General features: G+C 36.3%; 1 protein-coding gene across 2 annotated transcripts in view; it reads left to right on the forward strand.

The window, feature by feature from the left end:
- Positions 1-23,975, forward strand: part of CPNE8 (copine 8) — a 78,854-nt gene that overhangs the window by 48,411 nt on the left and 6,468 nt on the right. For both annotated transcript variants that reach the window (XM_039571304.1, XM_039571305.1), the window contains 8 exons: positions 2,525-2,600; positions 5,276-5,329; positions 8,321-8,382; positions 13,177-13,223; positions 13,867-14,048; positions 15,966-16,093; positions 19,521-19,623; positions 22,173-22,230. In XM_039571304.1, the coding sequence (XP_039427238.1) occupies positions 2,525-2,600; positions 5,276-5,329; positions 8,321-8,382; positions 13,177-13,223; positions 13,867-14,048; positions 15,966-16,093; positions 19,521-19,623; positions 22,173-22,230 (710 nt within the window). The remainder of the gene's footprint in view (positions 1-2,524; positions 2,601-5,275; positions 5,330-8,320; positions 8,383-13,176; positions 13,224-13,866; positions 14,049-15,965; positions 16,094-19,520; positions 19,624-22,172; positions 22,231-23,975) is intronic.

Here is a 23,975-nt window from a genome sequence, read left to right on the forward strand (position 1 = left end):
CCTCTATTGTTTCCTTTTCCTTTAGATAGTAAAAAAAAAAAAAAAAAATCAAAGTTAATACAATTTTGAAAGCGATTTGAAGGCTAAAAGTGGAAAACTTAGGGAGATGGGCTTCAAGTGATAATTTTGTGTGCTAAGACTCTCTGGTTCAGTGTTCTGATATGCCACTCATGGACAAAAGTCTGTAAGTCTAGGAATATTTGGTGTTAGGAAGGCAAATAGAATAAGTACTTTGGATTCTCAATCTGCAGACTAATAAGGAGATCCATTTGCTGAAGTGTGATCATTAATATTAAGATATTTTCTTAATGAGGTATACGTCTGGCAAAGGCATATTTTGACCAACAGGCACTCAGCCTTCACAGCCAGCCTAGTGGAGGGCCGTACAGCTACCTGAATACTGAGTATAAAGATCCGAGGTGATCTTTTAAGTGCAGAGGGCTCTGAAACTGGTTGTGTATGCCCATACCTTTTTTACGTGATTCATCAGAGGAATCTTACCTTTCTAGCTCAGGTCTTGTCAGTGTTTGTGTATAGCCATAGGGAAAGGAGGCTTTTCAGTGTCTTGTAGAATTAAAGGAGCAATTACTTTTAAGCATTGCAGATTATTTTGCTCCCCAGAGACAGTCCTGTGTGGAATGATGTTTCCTGTTTGCTGCAACATGTTTGTAGGCAGCCATTGAACTATTGCTTGAATTTCTGCCTTTGAAATATACTATCTGATTTGAAAATATAAGGTTAGAACTGTTATGAGAGGGGGAGGTTCCAGTTTAAGCAATATACATTTTTCTCCAGTGCCATGGTTACCCAAGGTTAATACACCTCGTGTGCTACAGCCCCAATAGAACCCAAGTTCCATAGCCTGTATGGATGGCTTCCTCTGTTCCCTGCTTAAATAGTCCTTGCAGTCTAGAGAGCATTCAAGCAGGAATACACCTCCAAAATACGTTTCTTAAGAAAAGTCTTTATCTTGGAAGCAATTTCCTGATCTCCCAGCTGAAAGGGGAGTGCTTCATGGGAGGTGGTCCCTTCTGAATCTGGGTAATGAGGAATATCTTTACCCTATAGTTTTCTCAAGCTTTCTTACAGAATGCTTTGCTTATTTTGTATTAGCATGATGACTGACCCCTGAACCTTTTAGTTGTTTGATTTACATTTTACATTACATTTGATTACATGATTTTTTTGAATTCATGCTGGTTTCAGAAAATGAGATTTATATTTGAGGTGATTTTTAAAAATTTCCTTATGAATAAAACAAGAAAGAATTTTGATGTTGCTATGGATTGTTTCCATTTTTCATCTTCTTGCAACATTCAGATTTATTTAAATTTAATATTTATAACTTAATTAGAACTGTGCTGTATTTCAAAACAAGTTTTGCAAGTCACAAAGTCAGGAAACTTTGACTGTCTCTTGTAGTTTACCATTGGAGGGAAGGTAAAACAGTTAGCTTCATAGCTTGCCAGATGTGGAGACAGTGTAGAAGAAATGCAGCTCCTTGTTAGGGCACAGGTGGGAAAACCTGGACTATCAGTAGGGAGAGTTCAGCTGGCCAGAACAGAGAATGGGAACAGACCTTGTGACTGCTGGGAGTTGTGTAGCTGACAGTTGGGGCACCCACCCCTGTAGTCCCTCCATTCCAGGTCCCTGTCTGAGATACAAACCTGCAGCTCAGTCACTTCTGGCAGCCCTGTGGTTTCTGTGCCCCAGTTCCCAGACCCTGGGCACCTTTCTCAGTGATGCTTCACCTGCTACAGCTCCCTCTGGCCACTGTGCTCACAGTGGCTCCTGGGCAATGTGCCAGCCCCTGTTCATGCAGTTTCTAAAATGTGGATGACAGCAGAGGAGTGCCAAATGTATTCTTGGAGCAGGAATAGAATTTAGAAAGGAGAAGCTTGATAACCACTGCTTACTGTTAGGTTAAGATCTGCTTTCCAGTAATACCATAAGCTGAGTAGCCTCAGTGGGTTGCTTTTCTCTTCCCAGGTGGGAAGACAGAAGCTGAAATAAGCTTTGGGTCTTCCCCTTAAAAGTTCAATGTTGTGTTACACAAATTGGTAGGGCTGGTCTTCTCTGGTTTAAGTTCTCCTTTCATACTTTCAGCGACTCCCTTTCTCTCACACAACTTCATACACAATTCATAGCCTGTAGTTCCAGTGGTCATTCACTGAGGAAGTGGTGATAGTCTTTGGTAGCCTGCTCTGTTTTTTCAGACTCTATAACTTACATTGGAGTCAATTACTGATTTATAATACAGTCCTCATTGTGCAGCTGAGTTAAGCAAAAGCCATCAAAAAGATTTAAGCTAATACTTTTGAACTCTAAATTTGTATTTCTAATAGGGTGAACGGAAACTGAGGGAGTAATAAAGATTTTTAAGCAAATTTTATCTGTTGCCATTACTTGTTTCTTGGGTGTCGGTTCATATTGGCTGTGTGTCTCTTTTGCATAAATAGATAAAATACATGTTTAAATTCCTAAAGGTTTTGCATTTGATTTGAAAATCTTATTTTTCAAACAGCCATGATTTCATTGGAGAATTCACAACAAGTTACAGAGAGTTGTCGAGAGGACAATCTCAGTTCAATGTTTATGAGGTAAGTGTTATGAGTATTTACTCACTCTCAGGAAATAAATGAGAAAACAACAGTGGAAAACACTGAAAACAATGGAAACCTATTCTTGCCACTAATGAGAAGATGAGCCTGTGTGGCTATAACCTTTTTCTTTTTTTTTTTTTTTTTTTTTTTTTGCTTCTGTATGGTGTGCAGATCTCTGTTATTCCTTAAGGTATCTTTTAATTGGTCTCAGACTGCTGCCATTAAACTTCAGTATTTTCATAGGTGGCAACAAATATAATGGTTTAGATAAGCAGCAAAGAAGGCAGGGAAGGAGGTTGCTCCAATTATGTGCTGCAGTTTTATTTTGATGATGAGCAAAGGTGCTGCTGTGGAGAGCACGACAAAGATAAGTGAAAGCCATGGGGTTTTTTCTTACTTAGATCCAAGATCAACCCCAGAGTTACAGTAATTTACAATAGTTTCCTGTGAATAGTGTCATAACCAGATTACTGTGTGCAGTGTAAATGTCCTCTCCTGTTGTATCACTGACGTGAATCCTACCCTACCAGGAATAGTCTGTCATAACATCTTAAGTAATTTTTCAATTTCCTAAATATAGTATCAGTATCATACTCCCAGCGACTTCCTATATTTCCTGAGCCTCTCATGTTTGCCTCCCCACACTGCAGTCCTCCATACTTGGGTACTACTTCTACTTGATAAGTCTGTACAGTATCAGAACAAAAGGTACTGGACAAATCCTTTTTGAAGTGTTTTGCTTTTACAAACCAACCCAAGGCAGGTGAGTGAGTGTCCCATATTTAAAGATAAGAAACATTGCTAGAACCACCTCTTTGCAATTGAGCTTTTTTTAACAGGTTAGAGTTCATGTAGCTTTCTAGGTTCCTGCAGGGATGTAAATATTTCAGAGGCTAAAAACTGTTGTTTAATTTCTAAAGTTACCTGAGATTTGAAAAGGCACACACAAATATTATAATAATTATAGTATCTTGAATTATAGGCAAGAAACAAGCTGTCGTTTAATTCATCTTTGCTCCCAAGTAGATGCCTTGTTTCCCATGATATTTCACTCCAAGCTTTAGTGCAGTTCCTTGCAATTCCTAAGAAGCCAATTGTCAAGTTACCTGAAGCAGAAAGTTCAAATGAATCTCCTCTTTGGCATTTAATGACTGCTGGCAAGCAATATGCTGCTAATTCAGGCCTGACCATTGAATTCTGGAGAGCAGTGAATGAACTGCTGCAGGGCAGACAGGCAGCCTGTTACCTTCATCTTCATCTTCTGGGCAAATGTCAGCAGGAGTCACTTTCTGGCTAAGATTTTGGTTCAGCAAGAATTACTGCATTGTTTAATTGCTGCCATTACACAGACTTAATCTATTGCTCATCAGTGGCTGTTAAATGGAGGAGGAGGAGTTACTTGGGATTTATTCAGTGTTAATGGCCTTACACGTGTAAAGGAGTAAAAGCTTTTCAGAATATTTACTGTATTACAACAGGGTGGCATACAGGGTGGGGGGGGGAAAGAGTGAGTCACTTATTTAGCCTGTTTGGGAAGATCTCAAATCAGTTATCTCTTCCTGCCTTACATTTCATAGCTGTTCTGTGTTGTGCAAGGAATAGGATCTTTAAATGTAATTTCTTTTTGGTTAGGGAGAGAAAAGTTTTGGAAGACAAGTATTATTAATATGCCCATTTTCAGGCAAAATTCCTTAAATATTTTATACCAGATAAGCGGCTAAGATTTCAGTTGGGAATGTTTTCATTCCTTATCATTTGCAGAACATCTGTGAGTAGTTTACAGTAAAACTTGGCAGTAAGCCACAAGGCTTTGAATTTCCTAGTTATATAGGAGATAGTTAAATGACCTAATTAACAAAATAATGTTTTGCTTCCAATTCCATGTGCATTTCTGGAAAAACGGGAGTACATTTTCATGTGTATGTAACAAAATTAACTGAGACTTGCCTTTGGTAGGTATTCAGAAGGGAAATAATTTTTATTGGTGGCTACAGTGAGAAATTTTATAGGTGTGGGTTCCAGATGTTCAAGAAAACTGTTCAATGCTTTATAGTCCAGTTCCATGAAGATTCTTGGGTATGGGGAGTGCACTGAGACCTCCCCCCTCCTCCCCCCCCAACTCCTGTATGACAGTCAGGTGGTGGTCTTCAACATTTTCATGAAATTACTTATTTCATGAAATTTGATCTTCCTGTCAGCCAGATCCTGTCATTGAACTGAGTACAGAAACTGGGAGTAGAGCAGCTCTCATGTTTCTCAGGTGATGTGAGGAGCAGATGGAAACAGATTAACTGGACTGTGAAGAGATGCATTGTGAGATGATGAAGTAGTGACACCATACACTGAAACACTGGAATCAGGAATGCAGAAAAATGCAGAATCTTGTGAAAATTCAAAGAGTGTTTCCCCAAGCACTCAGATATAATGAATGTTCTCATCTCTGTTGCCCCCATCTGTTATTTGTCCAATGTGAGTATCAGCACTGGCTCACCTGACAGGTGCCATGAAGATAAATTTGCTGGTTTTCAACATGTGCATATCCCAGCATTGAGATGTATCAGTAAACAGGATACTGAATCCACTGAAAATAGAATACTTTCAGCATTGAAAATATCTTACACTTACCTTTATATTAGTTCATACTGCTTTAATGTTTGTATCTGTGTTTCTAGGTAATAAATCCAAAGAAAAAAGGAAAAAAGAAAAAGTATGTTAATTCTGGAACAGTAAGTAAATACATTTTATGTTACTGAATGTTTTTATTTTTGCTTGAAACAGTGTAGTTGACTTGTAGTTTAACAGGATTAGAACAGAGCCTTCTGTCAAAGCCACAATAAACTACCAACTACACCATTTTTTCAGGGTTTTTTTTATTTGGAGAGTTTGATATAAAAGGTATCCAAGTGTACTGTTAATTTGCCAGTGGTTTTCAAAATGAGCTCTACCAAAATTTCAGTCCAGTAATTGAAACTGTTGGACTGTGTTAATTTTTATCTGAAACATACCTGCACTTCTAAAAGTAAATTTTATTTTAAATTTATCTGCTGAGCTAGAATTATTAAAAGCTAGTGTGCTTATCATGGTTGAACCAAAAAGAGTCAGCAATTTTTATTACCCACAGGTTTTTGTAAATTTATGTTGAAAGATCTGTTAGTATTGTTTGGGATGAGAGTTTGTCTTTTTTGGTTTGCATTCATGTTCTGCTCTCATGTTTATGAACCATTTGCTGGCAATGCAAGTATTTCCCTTCAGCACTTACTCAGTTTCCATGTCCTGGCATCCATGATGTTCAGAACATCATTTACAAAAAAGTGAAGATAAATGTTGAGGATTTGTGTATTGGAAAACCTAATTAGTTAAGAGGTGTTTTTGGAAAACACATCCACCATGTGGGTTTTTTCCACATGAGCAGTTCCACTGAAGTCAGTAGTGCTTCTTTCATGCTGAAAAGTAGCCTTGAAGGAATGTTTCAGCATTCTCACATTCTTGTCTAAGTCTGTTTATCAGTCAGAAAGTAAACACTTATTCTTCTACCTCTGGTTTAAATTATAAAAAATTGGCAGAAGCAGCTTGCCTATTAAAATTTACCGTACAATATCTAATTAAGTAGATAATTTATTCTTTGCTAACATATTCCTTTCATTGAAATCTGTCATATTAAAATAAAGTTACATTGAATTAGTGAGTCAGAAACTTACAGAGTGGTTATTTTCAACCAGTGCTAAAAGTGTACTCAAAATTATAGGTATGAAATCTGACTTAGGGTACAGAAGGGCAAAAAAAGGTATTTTCACATTCAATTTTCTTGTTGATTTTGGTTTAAAATATTTTAACATCTTCACAGGTATCTATCTGCATTTGAAAAAAACATATTTTACTCGTGTTTGAACAGGCAGAATCAACTGTGTCTTGTTGTTCTTTAGTCCAGTTACCTCAAAATTTCCAATAAACAGTTGTTAGAAATTTTCTTTCTTTTTTCCTGCTTTACTAGTGTCTCTTCTGTTGGTTTTGTAAATTCTTTTCGATATCAAGTCATTCTCTGTCCCCATTTGCCCTTACTTCTACAGTCCTTTAGGCTTCCCTTATGCTTCTCCACATGATCACTTTCTGATGCGTTTGCCTGGAGTTTTGTTTTTCTTCTCCTCGTCATTTACCTGAGATATTCTTTATCCCACAAATTTTCAAATTTTCAAGCCAGGCACCGAGACCATAATTTTCATTAATAGGAGGTAGAATTCTGGAGAACTTAAAGTGGATATAAATCACTGACTGCTATCTCACTGCTTCATTTAAGGACTATGTACATACAGTGCACATCTCAATTTATTATTACTTAAGGGGTCATTTTAAATTCACACAGTCAAGGTATATACTAGGCAGAAGTGTTTCAGAATACATGGTTACTTCTAAACAAAGCCTAGTAGTGAAATGACAAATTCACTGCATAAAACTTGAAGCATTGGTAGTCATTGTCTATTTGTAAGTAAACACTTGGGCCACTTTGGGAGTTGTTTGTTTCCATTTTCTGACTTTTAAACTTCAGATGCAGTGAAAATATGTGCTTAAATTAATTAGGAACAAGATGACAAGCTGTAAGAATAGATGAACCATTAATATGACTGTGTCCACTGGGAAAATGCATAGAAATTTTGGGCTTTTTTGCGAGACTGTGCTACTGATAACCTGGTAGAACATTGTTATGGTCTTCTGTTCTCAACTAAAAGGGTAATTTCGTGGTTTAAAGCTTAGCTAATCACTCAATCACAGAGAGCTGTGACAAAGGAAGTAGGATGGAAGACTACCTAGAAGTTTACTACCTGTAATCTCATTCTAAGTTTACAACATAGGAGTATTTTCAATTTTTATATTTTGCTGCAGGTGGAGGCAAAATTTTGTGATAGACTTCCATTCCATTTTTATTCTTTGTATCATTATCAGTGGATTTGCTTTGAGTAGTTGCTTAAGCAGTTTTCAGTGACTGCTTGCTGCACTTATATTGTGAGACAGTTTATGTAAATAAAATTAAAATAATTTTAATTCTTTGCTTCATAAATACTGCACAGTATGTGAAGATCTTAAATGCTGGATCTTTTCCACTTGAGTTCATTCTTCTGTGACTTGATCACTGAAAATGCCAGTAACACCTTTAGATTACTCTGTCTTTTGGAGCTATATCATTTCTGAATGATAAAATCTGGGACTGCAGAAATTTCTTATCTTTTTATTTATATACATATGTTTGGTATATCTGTATACTTTACTAGATTTTTGCATTCTGGACTGGCATCAATACTCAATACTGCCTTTAATGTGAGATGAGTAATTACATAAATAATTGTAATTGAGTTCTTTAAACAGTGTTGGAGTGCTCATAGGGTGGATGCATTATCATGTACCCTGTAATATTCAATTGTGGGTGTGGTACACAGAGTTTAGGAAACATGCATGTGGTAACCTGCTCTGGAATACAATCTTCTGCCCCTTACCTTTTCCTTAAATTAAAAAAAAAAGGCAATTATAGACTTCTCAATTTGTCTGTTCCTTTCAAGAACTGCCTACTGAAATTATTTAATATCTTTTTTAATCTTCTTTTTTCCCTTAATACTGTAGGAAATTACGTCCTAAGGACAGAGGTTGAAAAACATTGTGCTTATGTCTCTACTTGTTCAGCTGGGAAACACACAATTCATGTCTGACTCTCTTTTATTTGCTTTCAGGTAACATTGCTTTCCTTCCTAATTGAAACAGAAGTTTCATTCCTTGACTATATTAAAGGCGGGTATGTGATTAGCAACAAACCTTTCTTGTTTTCACAATCTCATTATAGTTTTTGTTTATGTACTATTTGTTTATGATTCTAAGCAGCATCTGTAAGGAGCTGTATTATTTCCTCATTTTAGGAGCTGTTCTTTCCTACATAAAGCATGCAGATAGTTACTAAGTTAAGTTATGGAACTTTGTTTATACTGTGGGAATTGGTGTTGATACTAAAACACTGAGAAAGAGTAATGACCTGATCAGCCAAAGGAAATTTAATTAAACAAAAAGGAATTATGTATATATTATTAAATTATTAAAATGCTGTCTATTTCTTCCGTCTATACTGAGCTTTGGGGTATTTAATATTGGCATTTATTTAGAGCTTTTCCCCTTCAAAAGCATTTTTTCAATACTAATTAAAATTTTTAACATGTTCAATTTCTCATTTATTGTCATTTTCTCTAAAGAGAAGTAGAGACAGAAGTGTCAAATGTCTTACGCTAGAGCATGACTGGAAATGGGACCAAATCTGAAAAATTCCTGGCTCTTAACATCCCTGCCAGAACACTGTACGTCTCTAAAACAATGGAAATTTGTTTTACATTCCTAGGCACTTAATATGGATTTTTGGGGCATAAAGTCAGCGTATAGATTCCACATGTTTTTTTAGAACATTGATTACCTGTAAAGAAACAATTTCCATTTTTTGTTCCAGTCTTCAACAAGAGTTCAGCTGAAATAAAAAAGAAGTCTGTGCTGTGTTTTGACAGTAGCAATACAGGCCGTTGCCTTTGTTCCCAGCAGTGTCAATCCTACATTGCTGTTGTGGACTTTGACAGAAGTTGAAAATGGCCATCCATCCATGTTTACCAGAACTTCTTATTGATGGAAGTCTGTGTATGCACAAATGCATGAAGAAACGGTCCTGCCTTTAGTGCATCTGTTTCCTTCGAAACGTGTTGTACATCTATGCCATGACCACCCTATTCCCCATTCATTCAAAATTCATCTCTACTGGAAGAGCATGTGTAAGGAACTGAGGAATTGAGGTTTATGTCTAAATTTGGAAAGAAAAGAATATAGGGGCTGCTAATGTAATCTTTTCAGGGTGTAATCTTTTCCCAGTCCTCACGGAGATGTTACAGTACAAGTTGTTAAACTTAATTATCTACATTCTTCAGAAAAATCATGTAAATTTTGAATACAATAATATTGTGTTGTTCTTATTGATATTTTGTACATATCTCATTAATTGCAAGTCAAAGAAGACTTGTGATATTAATAAATTCCACTTAAGCTTTTTTCTGCTAGTTTTATAAAAAAGTAATATCATTCAGTAGAATGCTCCATATTTAAAAGTATGACCAGTAATAATTTAATTATTTTATACAGAATCTTTTTTCGTGATTCATAGAATTATTTCTAGATACATGCTAGTGAAAACTAGAAGTACTTGTATAAAATCTTACCTTTCTTTCTGCAACATAGGCAGTTATGTAAACTTGACAAGAAGGCTCAGACTCAGAGTTATTTTCCTGGCTTCTCCCTTCCTTTGTTTGTCTCATTTGATACTACTATGCATCAGTTACATTTCAGTTGGCAAATTTTTGAAGGAAGGGGAAAGAGAAGATTTTGTCATTAATCAGCCTGTTTTCCCATCATGTCCTCCAAAATTGTTTTTCTTTAGTTCCCTGTTTTTCTTCCATTTACATAGGCAAAAGGTAGAAAACACTGATTCAGCAATAGGCACAATATTTGCTCTTCCATAAATGGATGTTTATAAAATACTTCATATTCAGAACTTCCACTGTAATTCATTTGAGGTGTCTGGAATTAATGCAAATGTCATGGAAATCTTGACAGCTTTAACAAATTAGGATTACAATATTGATTTCATTTATGTTTTGAGTCTGCATCTGTTTAATTGGGATATTTCATTACCAGTATCATCAATATGGCTGTTGTTTTCTTAAAGAACTCTGGAGAATGAAATAGAGGTTTGTCCATAAATTCAAATTTCATTTTACTATATAAAACAGGATTTTATAGCAGTATGGCAGAAAAGAGGAGGATGTCTCTTTTGCATCTGAATATTAAATCAAATGGTGCCATCTTAATAGCTGGCTTTTCCTTACATCTTGATACTTAATCACATATTTTGCCACACTGACCTTCCCACATTTAAAGTTGTGCTAAAATTCATGTATATTTCAAAATCACATTTCTCCTGCCACTTAATACAGCCTCAGTTAATAGCATGTTCCTATCAAAACACCTCCAAATATATGAACAGGTTCAGGAGTGTAAGGGATACACTCTTGAAGAGGAATGCGATTGAATTTACAGGAATGACTACTAAACCTACTTTAGCATCTACTCTTTTTTTGTCTGGAAGACCAGAGGCCACAAAGCTCCAAGACTTAGTGGACAGAAAAGATATTTCTGTGCAGAAGTTTCTATCTTGTTTCACATACTAGAAAAGGTAGTGAGCTAGTTATTTGTAAATCAGTAAAATTCAGTAGCTGAATCCTTTTGCAACTGAAGTATCCTTGTGATCTCCTGTCCCAGATTAGTGCAGGGTAAGAGGAAATGTTTTCCTCCCATCATGTTCAAAGCCTTACCTTTATCCAAGTGTTTAGAAGTGAACACCTGTACATTCAAAAGGAGTTGGACACACATTTTTAATGGAACTGTATTGAATCATTGGTGGTCAGAAGGGAAGTTCAGAACTCCTTTCATGACAGCTATTTTAATCCAGGCAGCACACCGTCCACTGTAATGGGAGGCATATTTGCTGTTCAGAGGAGACTTGGCATGAGGAAGTTACAAAATAAGGGCTGCTGTTGCTACGTATTTTGGAAGCTTTGCCATGTGTTTCTTGTATCCTTGGAGAGTAGCAAGGAGTAATAAAAGTATGTAAGAGGAAGAGCTTGTAGAGACTTTATCTGAAAAATCTTCTGTATGTTGTTACAGCATTTGGCTCAACAAGCATCTGCAAAGGGGAAATTCTAAGTGACACTGGGTGTGTAGATGCCATGGAGAGAATGCAGCCTCTTGGTAGAATTAGTTACTCTGTCAGCTCTGTTGCAGAGTTCTTTGCAGTAAGTGGTTCTCCAACCTTCAACTGCTCCCCCCTGCTGACAGACCAGCTGGTTGTTATTCTGAAGCCATGGGGGGGAAATCCATGGTTCCTTCCAGTGTACTGTTTAAAAAACCGTAATCATTACAAATGTTATCAAATCTAGTAAAAAACTACATTCAGGCTTAATTTGTTCCCATGTGTATATCAATACTGATGGAGCTCTTATTAAAAGATGACAGGTTTCACTTAGCTCTCTCTGTGGCTGTGAGGTGAGGATTATTGTTCCTTTCAAGACGCTTTCTTCATTTCTCATGGTATATAGGATAAAATCACCTGTCCACTGTCAAATAAATAATGTATTTCTATAACAACTGAACTCTGGCCATAGTAGCAGTGATCTAAGCAGCACTGAATCCATAAGGCACATTGCTGTGCTTGGACATTCCACCTGAGTTGTGAGAGGACATTCAGCTGCTCAGCCTGCCTAGCCAGGTGTCATTATTTTAATGGCTTTCATGGAAAGCCTTGCGACCTCGCTGCATCACTGATCTAGGGGATGTTGTGAACCTTTGTAGCTCCCTGGAAAACTATATAGTTGGAAAAGCAGGTACAGAACTGTAGCCAATGAATTTCGTTTCAGAATACAGTAGGTTTTGTTGTCTTTCTGTGTTTTAAAATTTGCATTGTTTCATCAGTCACCTCAGTTTGAGGAACCACCAGCACCACCACTTTGAGGAATATTCCAGAAACTGATGCTGTCAGTCATTATCTGAAGTCACATGGAAATTGACTTTGTTCATTTTGCTGTTAGCTGTAGTTTTAATATTCTTTGTCTTACTTCTGTTAGCCATTTTCCTTATAAATCTTTTATAGTGCTTTCTCTTGATTCTGTCTTGAATTCAGATTCCATTAAGCTGTTATATCTTCTTACCAATTGGATCAGAGTAGCTCATTCAGGAAATGAGTTTACAAATAAGTTTTGCTGTTCTTATGCAGAAGAAAACCTGTTTAGGGGTCTTTTTTCACAGTGACACATTCTTCAGCATGCAGAAGGATTTCTGTATTTGGTGTATCTGACATGTAGTGCGTGGAGGAGTCTTGTTACTCTTCAAACATTGCACCATACAGAAACCCTTAAAATTTAATTACAGTTTTGTTTAGAAGTGCCAGTAGTGACTCCAAGCATAAGTTTAGGAACAGTTGTTATCATTATAGTTATGGTGATAATATTGATAGTTATATTAATAATTATAGTTTTGAGACATAATTTGTGATGCTGTTGGTGTTCCAAAGAGTCTTCTTGATACTGTGGATTTTGTAGGATTTTACTTGATTTTGGAGAGAGAGTCTGTGCATAGTCTGTCCAGCTTAATTGCTGTTAGCCTTGATCAGTATGATAAGGTAATATGTCCAACAAAAAAATCAGTATTACTGTTGAAAGTGAATTAATAATATTTATGGAAGTTACATTCTTATTAATGATTTATTTAGGATTTTTAATAAACAATGAAAAAAAGGAATGATGGAGTCAAGTAACTGTTTTCAGCGTGTTAGTAAGTTGGTGTTGTGTAGCCCTTGGCTTGAACCTTATATGAGAGTATTTTCAGTGTTTATTTACTCTATTAGAAAGTAAGTGTCCTACAGTTTGTCCACAAATGATAATACATCTCTGTTTATTTTTCTACATAGCAGTACAACTACTAATAAGATTTGTGTTTGCTTTTTCTGCAGAACTCAAATCAATTTCACAGTTGCTATTGATTTCACAGCTTCCAATGGTAAGAATAAAAATAAACATCTTGTGTGGGTTTGTGCTGTGTTCAGTTTTAAGCACATATATGTGTGTGTTTGTATCAGTATTCAGCTGGCACCACCTGGACTCAGGATTCCATTTTGCTTAGCAACAGATGAGAGGCCAATTCCTGTCTAGGAAAGCAGGACAAACAGAACAAATAAAAGTTGAAAAAGCTACATGTAAAATTGAATAATCAGAAACAGTTTGCAGATATCTGTGTAGTTTTTGATTATTATTATTATTTTTTGGTTTTTTATAACTGTTGGGAGAAAACTTAGAAGAACCCATTGAGAGGGGCCAAATAGTTCCAGGTAGAGTGAGGCTGAAGTGGGGTGAAGCAGAGATAAGCTGTGATCCTCCTCTAAAGCTGCTTTCAAAATGTCATAATACTTTTGTAAATTTTGTATTAAAAGTGTATAAATTGCACAAATCTAGAAGTTTCTTGCTGCCCTTTCAATGCTGAAATACAGCTACTGTTGTTATAATGTATTAGGAACTACTAAAAAACTACTAGTAATAAAATATGTTCAGAACACTGCATTTTTACCTGATACAACTTATCATTTTTAAGAGAGAAAATTCTGAGATGTTCAGTTTTAAAGTAAATCTCATCCTTGCTTCAACAGGTAACCCTTCACAGCCAACTTCATTGCACTACATGAATCCCTATCAGCTAAATGCTTATGGCATGGCACTGAGAGCTGTTGGTGAAATAATTCAGGACTATGATAGTGATAAAATGTTCCCAGCTCTAGGTTTTGGAGCTAGACTGCCTCCAGATGGAAGAGTATCACATGAATTTGCACTGGTAAGTAAATAAATGTTTATATATTATTTGAATTCCTTTACTACAACAAAATTTTGGGAGTTAAGGTTGTAGTCTTAAGCAGTTACTGGACAAGTAAAGAGCGGAGAATGTGCTGAGTCTTCTGTGCTAACTGCAAACAGTTGTTTCAAAACTTTTCATCATAGTGAAGTTATTTCACTTGAAGTTACAGAGAGAAATCCAGAGTCAAGAAGTCCCTGTAGGCCAAAAATTGTAATAAAGAAAAGTAATAATCTTTAACTGCAGCTGTAGCATTTTGAGAAACAGATGCTTCAAAGACTTCAGACTGAAGCTAATCTCTCTAAAAAAGCAAATGAATCATGATCCAAGATAGTATTTCATTATTATTCTTATTGTTCTGTCTCATTTTCTGGGATCACTTTATCTTTTACAGGCTGCTAGTTCAGAGACATAGGGATATCTAAGTGGACTAAAAGATGAGTTGATAAGAACAAATTTGAGATTGGTCCATGGGTCAGTTAAATTGCAAGCCTAAAATCTACCAAGATTTGCCAGAAAGGTTGATCTGGTATAACTGATGCTTGTGATTAGTGTTGATGTTTATATTTTTGTTCTCAGAGTAGGATAAAGTTGTCAGAATTACAGCAATGTAGGTATATCAGGAGAGTTCTAATCAGATAGCATCAAAGATATGGCAGAAGACAGGTGACTGTAGATGTGTATTTCTTCTGTCAGCCTGTGCTAGAAAACAATGCCACATGTCTTACTTCAGGGAAAGGTTTTCCACATAGGTAGTAATTTAAAACAGGTGCAATTACAAGTACTCATTTAAATTGCAGACTTTCTTTGGACTTTGTGTAGCAAGTTTAAATGTATTGATACATCTTTCAGTTTGAAGGATGTTTCTAAAATTAATTCACTTAATTTATGAACCATTGCGATGCTTTTATGGAAGAGAAGCACCACATACATTGTGTATATATGTGTGTATATAATCCATATATAAACATGGATTGGTGTCTCCCATGTAATGCTAAGCAACGTTTTCAGCTCTTTTTTTTTAATGTTCTAGAAAAATTCTGTGAAAAATCCCTTTTGGTTTTCTAGATTCTCAGGCAGGTATACTTCACCTCAGAATGAAATACTGGCACAGTAAGTCAATGAGGTTTTGGCATATGAAGGAGAGTAGGATGATTTGAAAGGTTTCATAGCCTTACATAGATCATTTGCCTGGCCTGACATGGTTCTGGAATTCAGCTTATATTTTGTATTGCCATCTGTAAAGACGTATCCTCATTAGAGAGTCGTTACGGAGATAGGTAGTAAAATGCCTGCCCTAAGAATTTACAGTACCAGCCATTTTGTTGCCTCCCAAAGAGTAAATTCCTTTCTTCATCTGTTTTTACCAGGTCAAAATTAATTTTTTGAATGCGGAAATGTTGGACCAAAACAATGAGAAGTTTGTAATTTACCTTACACTCTCATAAGTGTAAAAACATTGGGATCTGGTTACCATTTCTTTGTTTCACATTTTTAAAAGAATAAATCATTGAGCCTGAACTGTGCTTGTAAACACGGTTCCAGTTTTATATCTGACCTGTGATTCCTACCTTAAATCCATGCAGGGAGATGCCTGTTACTGTTGTCTGTATGAAGGAGAGTATAATTACACTAAAAATGCTATTCATGTCTAGGAGCCAGTCCCAGTGATTCAGACTGTGTGGAACATGAGGCTGGTAGAACCTCCTTACCTCAGCAGTTAACACTCACAAGCAGACATGACACTTACACTGGGCATTTGTAGTAAACTCTCTTAATAGATGCTAGAATCCTTAGGTCTTTGCCTTCTAAAAATGTACACTGGGTAGTGTTCATTAACCTACATAATTTTTACTTCATAATTACTTTCAGTGGTTAATCATTTCTTGTTTTCATTAGAATGGAAACCCTCAAAATCCATACTGCCATGGAATTGATGGTGTAATGGAGGCATATTACAGGAGCCTAAAATCTGTACAGCTTTATGGACCAACAAACTTTGCTCCTGTAATTAATCATGTAGCCAGGTAAGCATCACAACAGGTACTGGGCAGAAACTTCTTAGTGTCAGAACAAGTGTTGCATAGAAAAGGATGCCAGTTACAGAGAAAGGTATTTATTTACAGTGGTTTTGTTTATTCAGTCTAATGATTACCTTGTGATTTTGAGTAGGTTTGGGAGACCATTTGCTGGTATTATGCAGAATTTCATTGCTGATTAAAAGGTAATACAAGTGATCCAGTTGACCAGCCTGTGTTAAAATCTTAACAGAAATCATAATGAAAGAAAATTTTTGTCATGTCATGTTCCTTTTTCATCCTTTAGAACACAGAATTATTGCTTCACAGAAAATACATACATCTATCAAAAATTTGTATAAAATCTGCATTTTTTTAGGTATATGTAGTTTCTCTAACCTCTAAATGTCCAAAATGTCTACAAAACTTGCCAGCTCTCTCTGTGCCAACAATTCCCAGCTGGTAGTGGTACTTTTCAGACAGTCGTACAGCTGTCATCGTTGGGGAACTGTGGTGCAGTTATGCAACACCTCATCTGACTTCTCAAAATAAAAACCTTCCTGTGTCTATAGAAGTTCCTTAAGCGGGATAATGTTGCCTTATTTTGACAGACAAGATCTTGACTTATAATCTTGAGCTCAAGATTTTGGCAGTATAATATCTCCATGAATTTATATAGGAAAGTGATATGGCTTAGGTGATTTGTTGAACAGATTTTATTTTATTTATAGACACAGAGAAAGAACTACTGGTTACAAAATAAAGAAGTAGGGATGTGTAAATAATTGTACTGGTAATGTTTTATTTATGAACTTGCAAAAAACCTAATTTTAATAGCAAGAAATACTTACTTATTATCTGGTTTGGCTGTTGTTAGTTCTACAGACCAGCAAAAATAATTTGCGAATTTCTGTGGTGCAAAGAATTTTCTGTGCCCCTGAGCATGGCTAGATAGCTGATTTCATCTATTTATCCTTAGGGTTAGTTGTTTCTTCTTCAGATCATACAATTAAAATTATATACATGTGTATTACATTGCTTGTTATCTGAGAGTAGCTGTTGCCTTTAAGCTTTCCTTTGACATGATCTCTTCAGTAGCAGTTTTCCATTTGTGTGGCACCCAGTGTCTGCATTATCCACATTATTTGGAAATCTAACTCATCAACTTTCCTGGCTCTTTCTTTTTCTTCAGAACTGGTCATAGCGGCTGAGATGCCTGGCTCAGAACTTGGCAGTTAACCTCATTGCAAAAATTGAAAATTTTGATCCAATGTTATCAAACCATTGGCATAAAATCAGTTCTTTTTCTCACCAGTTGTTTCTCAGGAATATCTGTCAACTTTTGCAGAATAACAGAAGACTGTCCACCAGTATTAGTCCTTCTGCTGAACTTTTGTCTTTTTTATCAAGTTGTTGCAAACCTTGGGAGCTCCTCCTGGTGGCAAATCTTGCTACATGATAGTGGGAGAGCTAAGTGTCTTCACAAGGATTTCTACTGCATGATCATCCCTAAAGCAATCTGTGTATCAGTCCAGTTCTCAGTAACACCATTTTCCTTCAATGTTCAATTTCTTGATTATTCTCTTGAGTCTCAGGGACATGGTACTGACCTGCATTTACTCTTTGAACCTACCTTCATTCTTAAAGAAATTTATTCTTTCCACATCCCTCCTACTTAAAGGTATGCCTCTGATGAAATCTCTGTAAACAGTGTCAGATATTACTATGCTGTTGTGATCTTGGAGCTCTTTGGAAACACTTTAAGCAAATAAGGATTTTATTATCCTTTCCCGAGTTAGGGAGTTATCTAAACTACACCAAATTCAACTTAGTGTCTCCTCTCATCTCCCCTCCTCATAAAAGATCTTTCTTGCAAAAGGTTTTGGAACATTTTCATCTGTAAAAAATTTGAAATAATCAAATTTCTGTTCCATTTCTTCAGTGTAGGTATGTAGACAGTATTAAGTGCTCAGAAAGGTTAATAATGTTTATTTTACTCATCATACCTTGTCAATGCAATCATCATTGAAAAGATTATAAGCATTGTGGAAAAATGAGATAAAAGAAGCCTCTGCATGGTAGTGAAAATGTGTTCCATGGTAGCTTTTGTTAATCTCGATATTTAACTATCAGTCTCTACTGCCAGCAGGCAAGTAGGTGATATCCAACAGGTTCACTGCTCATATGGCTTCTTTACCCATCTGTATCCTGGGGAGAGGGTGGAAGATGGTGGCTTTCTGTAAGTTAATGATGGCTTTCTCCAAACTCTTATAAATGTTGTGGCTGCAGCATTGTATTTATCAGCAGTACTTGCTTGACAGTGCATTGTGTTATCATCAGAGTTAGAATTTTCTAAGCATATGCAACCATCATTGAACATACTCTGTTCAGTGAACCAGGTCTTTCATATTCAGTGACCAAAAAAATAGTGAGTTCTTTGACAGTCATATTATGTATTTGGGCATGTATTCAAAAGTATTCCTGTGGCAACTCATTTTTCTCTTTTACTGCTCTCTATACAACTCACTGCAGAAAGTTCTACTTTTTGACTCCTAAACAGCACCAAGAGCCTTCATGGAAGTAGGAACTGTAGTGGCTGTGAAGCAGCAAACAGCTTCCCACAAAAAAAGTTCTTCTGTTCAGGCCGCAGGATTTAGTGGGGCTTCTATGGACTCACTCTCTTTCAGGACTTTGCAAACCTTCAAAAGCTGCTCGTTTTCAAAGAGTAGTTGCTTCTTGGGTCCTTTGACTGAGGTGGGAATGGCACTGGGTGTATTTTATCTTGCATTCCTGTACAGCACAGGGAGAACCTTGAGTCTTGAAGGAAAGGACATCTGTGGGTCGTGCAAAGAAATGAATATCTAAACCAGGGCTGCAGGGTGCGTGTTCAGCCATTTTACAAATGTACACATAAATGTGAACTATAAATCTGAATCATGGTCAACAGTAAGTAACCTGGTTTTGTAAGACAAAAAAAAAACCAGAAGAAAAAAATACGCAACATGTTAATTCCTGATAAATTTTATTTGTGATATAAACCCAACCATTCAGTATTAATGTGTACCCTTCATAGGAAGCGATGTACCCAGTAGGTAATACCTGTTAAACAACTTGGACTTTCTAAGAACTCATGATTCTGTAAAGGGCATTCTATCCATGCTCCTTTTGGTAGTGGTGCAGTTCCCATTTTTCACTGATACAGCACATGCAGATCATCAATATCAATATTGTATTAGTTCTGTTTTTTCAATGTTCTCATTTAAAAGTAGAATGTCCAGCTTAGATATGAATGTCTTTAATTTTGAAATTCCCTGTGTTATGTTTGTGAGTCCTTGGTAGTCAGATTTTACAAATACAGCTTGTTTTCATATTAATTCCTTTTATAAAGTTGGTTTTTTTTTTTTTAAATTTTATAATGTTCATTTTCTTCCCTTAGATATGCTGCTTCAGTAAAAGACGGCTCCCAGTATTTTGTTCTTCTCATTATTACAGATGGAGTTATATCTGATATGGCTCAGACAAAAGAATCCATAGTGAATGTAAGTTTTGCTGAAAGTGTTGAAATTTAAAAGAATTGTTTCTAGGAATTAATCTTTTAGGCAATAAAGTGAATGGGTTAATAGTTCAGGCACTAGATTTGTTCCATAAGTACCCATTTTTACCAAGCAGGAAAAGTTTATTATGCATGAAGATGAAAAGAAAACAGAAGCTGAACTCAACCTTAGATAGTGTTCTGTGGTAAATGATACTCTTCTCTCTAACACTTGTTTTCATGATTTTCCTCATCTGCTTGTTGCTTCCTCCTTCCTCATGCACATCCCACCATGCAGTTTTGCTTAGTAAACTGTTCTCTGTCTTTCTCATAATTGTAGACAGCTTTGATCCACACACTTTTTAAAAACTGCCCCCAACTTTCTGATCCTGAGTGGCAAGCATACCAGTCATCTGATTTCCCTCAAAACAGTCCCCTAGAATTCTGAAAATTCCTTATTATTTGTTAGTTTCTGCATTATTTTGAGTATTTTTCTCTTCAAAACTGCCGTTTTCCCCCTGGGAAATTTCAGATTAAAGTACACACAGAAACACTCCTAGGCATGGTTGGAAAAGATCTCTATCAATAGTTTTTAGCATAGCACAGTGGATCTAGTTAACAGCCAAGTGGTGAGTTGAAAAGCCTACATTAAAAGCCTACATTTAGCATCACGTCCAAATGAATAGTGTAGAATTAGGTGGCAGAGTTTGGAAGACCCACTTTCACTACCTGCTGTAGAGATTTGATACTGTTGCAGTTTGTGGGGTGCGCATGAAAATACTGCCCAAGTGCTCTGCCTTTCACTGAGGGGTTAGAAAGATGCCCTTGAGTTCCAGCCTGCAGCACACAGAGTCTGTGTAATGATAAGCTTGGAAGTTCATTCTCTAGCCCATACAAAGTTTGAAACATAATTTCTTTCAGATGAGCTTCTTCTGGGTGACAAAAAGACTCAGTGGAGAAAAAAAGAGCAGCTTTTGATTCTAATTCACCCTTCCATGTGAAGTCTGTGCATAAGAGAGCAGCAAGTGCAGTTGTCTAATACCTTGCAAGGTTAATTCATTTGCCACTAAAACGTACAGAAGAACCTTGTTTTCAGTAATAGTTCATTTCAAGGAGTAATGGCTGTTAGTCTACAACTGTCTGGAAGCACAGCAGATGTGTTGTTAGCCTGGAATAAGTGGAAGCTTGGGAATATTTGCTGTCTTGTTTTTCTATGAAGATGCCTTCATTTTTCTGCATATTTCTTGAAGTGTGAGCACAGTATATTCTGACAGAACTAATTAAATGCTGTTTGATAGCAGTTTTTTCAGTCTTAATAATACCCATAATACTAGAAAGGGTAATGATGTCCAATGCAACTTGATGTGTATAAAACTCAAGAGTATATTTCAATTTTTAACATTAATTGTGCTTTTAGGCATCTTTCTCGTTACAGCATATATGTCAGATGCATTCTGTTCTACCAAACTGTTTAAAGGTCATGCTGTCATTCAGGAAATGCCAACACTTAAGTTTATGAGCAAAAGCTTAATAACTCTTTGTCTTTATGCCGTCCTTGCCACTTGCTGTTTCATATTTCATTGCATCACATAATTCTGTGTCTGTGTGAGTAGGGATCTCGTTCTGTTCTAAGAGATCAGAAGGTGTACATCTATGATTTTTTTGTCCAGTTTAATGTTTAAAATGTCTGTAGACATTTTACGGTTTATCAGAATATCTCAATAAGCAACAGAATTATCAGAATTATCTCAATAAGTTGTCAACCCTGACATTTGCTGAATGTTCTTTGGTTTTAGTTGTTACCTTCTTCATCAGAGGCAGATTCACATTATTTCTACGAACTGGTGCTACTATCAGGGCAGGAGAGTCCAATATTTAGGATAGTGTCTTTGTAATTTTAAAGATTTTACAGAGTTTATTCAGGGAAGGCCAGATATCATCTTTGAATGAAAAAGATAAAGTAAAATTAAAAATCTTACCACAGGCCAATTCTATATCTTGGTTGTCTGTGACAGGGATGATTGACCAGAGTAAAATTTCATTAATTGAATAAATGTAATATATGTATTGCTCAAATAGATTATTTATTTTCTTTTAAAAATTGGCATAAAATCAATGTACAAAATAGTGTCCCATAGTTCCAAGCAGCTGTGTAATATCAAAAAAACAGCAAAGCACATTTAAATAAATGTCAGCCTGTTATTAGGTTCATATTTGCAATTACTGTCAGTTTACAAAAGTTTCTAAGAGAAATTTGTCCTCTTAGTTGTCCTGTTAGTATTAAATCCTAACATAGTTTGTTGTGTTTAATTAGCATCCTGTATGATTCAAAGACTTGGTAACGAAAAAATAAAATGATCATGTGCCTTTCTATCTTCATCCAAGATGTTTTGTACCATTTAAGCAGATAGTTTACACCACTCAACTATTTAAGGGAAAAAAATTGTTCTTTAAAATATAATTTCTGTGTGTTTTTTGTTCACCTTGTTCTCAGATCTCATAGTATTGGCAGAGGTTATGTAATGCATTAAATCTCTTTCTCCTCTTCTTTTGAAGGCTTCGAAGCTTCCCATGTCCATAATTATAGTGGGGGTAGGACCAGCAGAGTTCGATGGTAAGTGTTCTAGTGTTTTTTCTAAATTTTTTTTTCTATTTGCTTACATTTTAGTAATATGTGGCTTTTCAAACAAATACTGTTCTTCAAATGAACATTATATGAAGTGAGGAGTGAGTGCTGTTGACATTTCCAGCTGGATTGATTGATTGATAACTCAGTGTGATTACAAGCTACCATGTGGAGCTGTGTAGCCCCTTAGGCTCTCTGTTCAAGTCAGAACCATATGGGGGCTCAGCATTTATAGTAAAGTAAATATACTTAAGAAATGTTAAATTTCTCCAACACAAATATTTAGACGCCTCGTGAAGTGTCAGTTGATTGGAAATACTGATCTTACTGCAGTAATAAAATCTTGAGAAAAAAATATATTTGAGGTGGTCTGGGTTAAACAGGGTTTCACTTGGTAACTGTGCAGCAGCATTCAGAGAATATTACAGCAGGAGAGAAATTACCAGGTTATTTACATATTCTTTCGATGATATTCTGGAACACCATTCTCTATTGCAATAACTAAGTTGCTTCCATTATTTTTATTAATTTATTAAGTGTATATCACTGCACTGTGAAGTGCAGACATTCTGTGTGTGTCTGTTCCTCAAAGCCCTAAATCCTTTCTTTTTCATTCCAGTACATCTGGTTAGACAGTATGCCCTCTGTTGCACTGAAATATACTTAGTACTACTACCACAGATGTTTAATGTTGACTAATGACTGCATGTCTTAATTTTTGTACAAATACTCTAAGTGTATGAAAAAAGAGGAAAAAAATAAGACAAAAAAATTTATTTTATTTTAGATTTATTTTATTTTATTACAAGCATTATTCTTGTGCTGTTTGGCAAGTGGTATATTAGTGATAATTTTAAGTATCTTATTCTGTGAAGAAATTGTCCAGGTGAACACTTACACTTCAGATGATTGTATGCCCCAATCAACGAGAAAAGTTTATATTCATAAATGCATATGATGGAAATTTGTAAACTTGATTTTTACTCCTGAGAATTCCAGCATGGTCCTGTGTTACTCACCATCTCTCACCCCTCCGTTGCATTTTCCCTTTCTCCCTGTTTGTCTAGTCCTTGGATTTGCCCAGGCTCCCTCTCTGTGTCAGGACATGTTCTTGGGGTGTCATCCCTTCCCTTTTCTGAAGTTAGGGTTCTGTTTGTACTGCAGAATACAGTTTCCATCTTTAGAGCCACAATCTTGGAGTGCTTTGCCTCAGTGAGATTCACCTATTAGGTGTATGCCAAGTCTGTAGTCCCTCAGTGCCCAAGAGGGCAGAGAGAAATTACCTCCATCTACAGAAATTGCTTCTGAACAGACTCCCTGTCTGCTGTGGATGCTGAGGAAGTGTGGGTGCAGGGGCGTGTGGCTTAGGCACTCTCCTGACATTTCAAGTGTCTCTGAAGCTTCAGTTCTGCCACAGAGAGACCAAGCTGCTCCTCTTCAGATACCACTGTTCCCTAGATGTCCCAGCCCCTGGGGACTACCAGAGGGGTTCTTAAAAGTCTGAAGCTTGGGTAGAAGACACATATATTTGGCAGAGCTTTACTTAAAGGATGTGAGGATGACTGTAACAGATCACAAAAGGGGCAGTTTTGCCCAGTATTCTATGTCTGACATGGCCATGGGTAGTTTCCTAGAGAATGTTAAGAACAGACTAAGCAAATATGATACTTCCCTGAATACTGTTTTTAGGTTGGAGTTTCCTGAGCAGGATGTGCTTTATGGCTATTTTGGAA

Source organism: Corvus cornix, chromosome 1A (assembly GCF_000738735.6).
Source record: "Corvus cornix cornix isolate S_Up_H32 chromosome 1A, ASM73873v5, whole genome shotgun sequence".
NCBI classification, from domain to species: domain Eukaryota; kingdom Metazoa; phylum Chordata; class Aves; order Passeriformes; family Corvidae; genus Corvus; species Corvus cornix.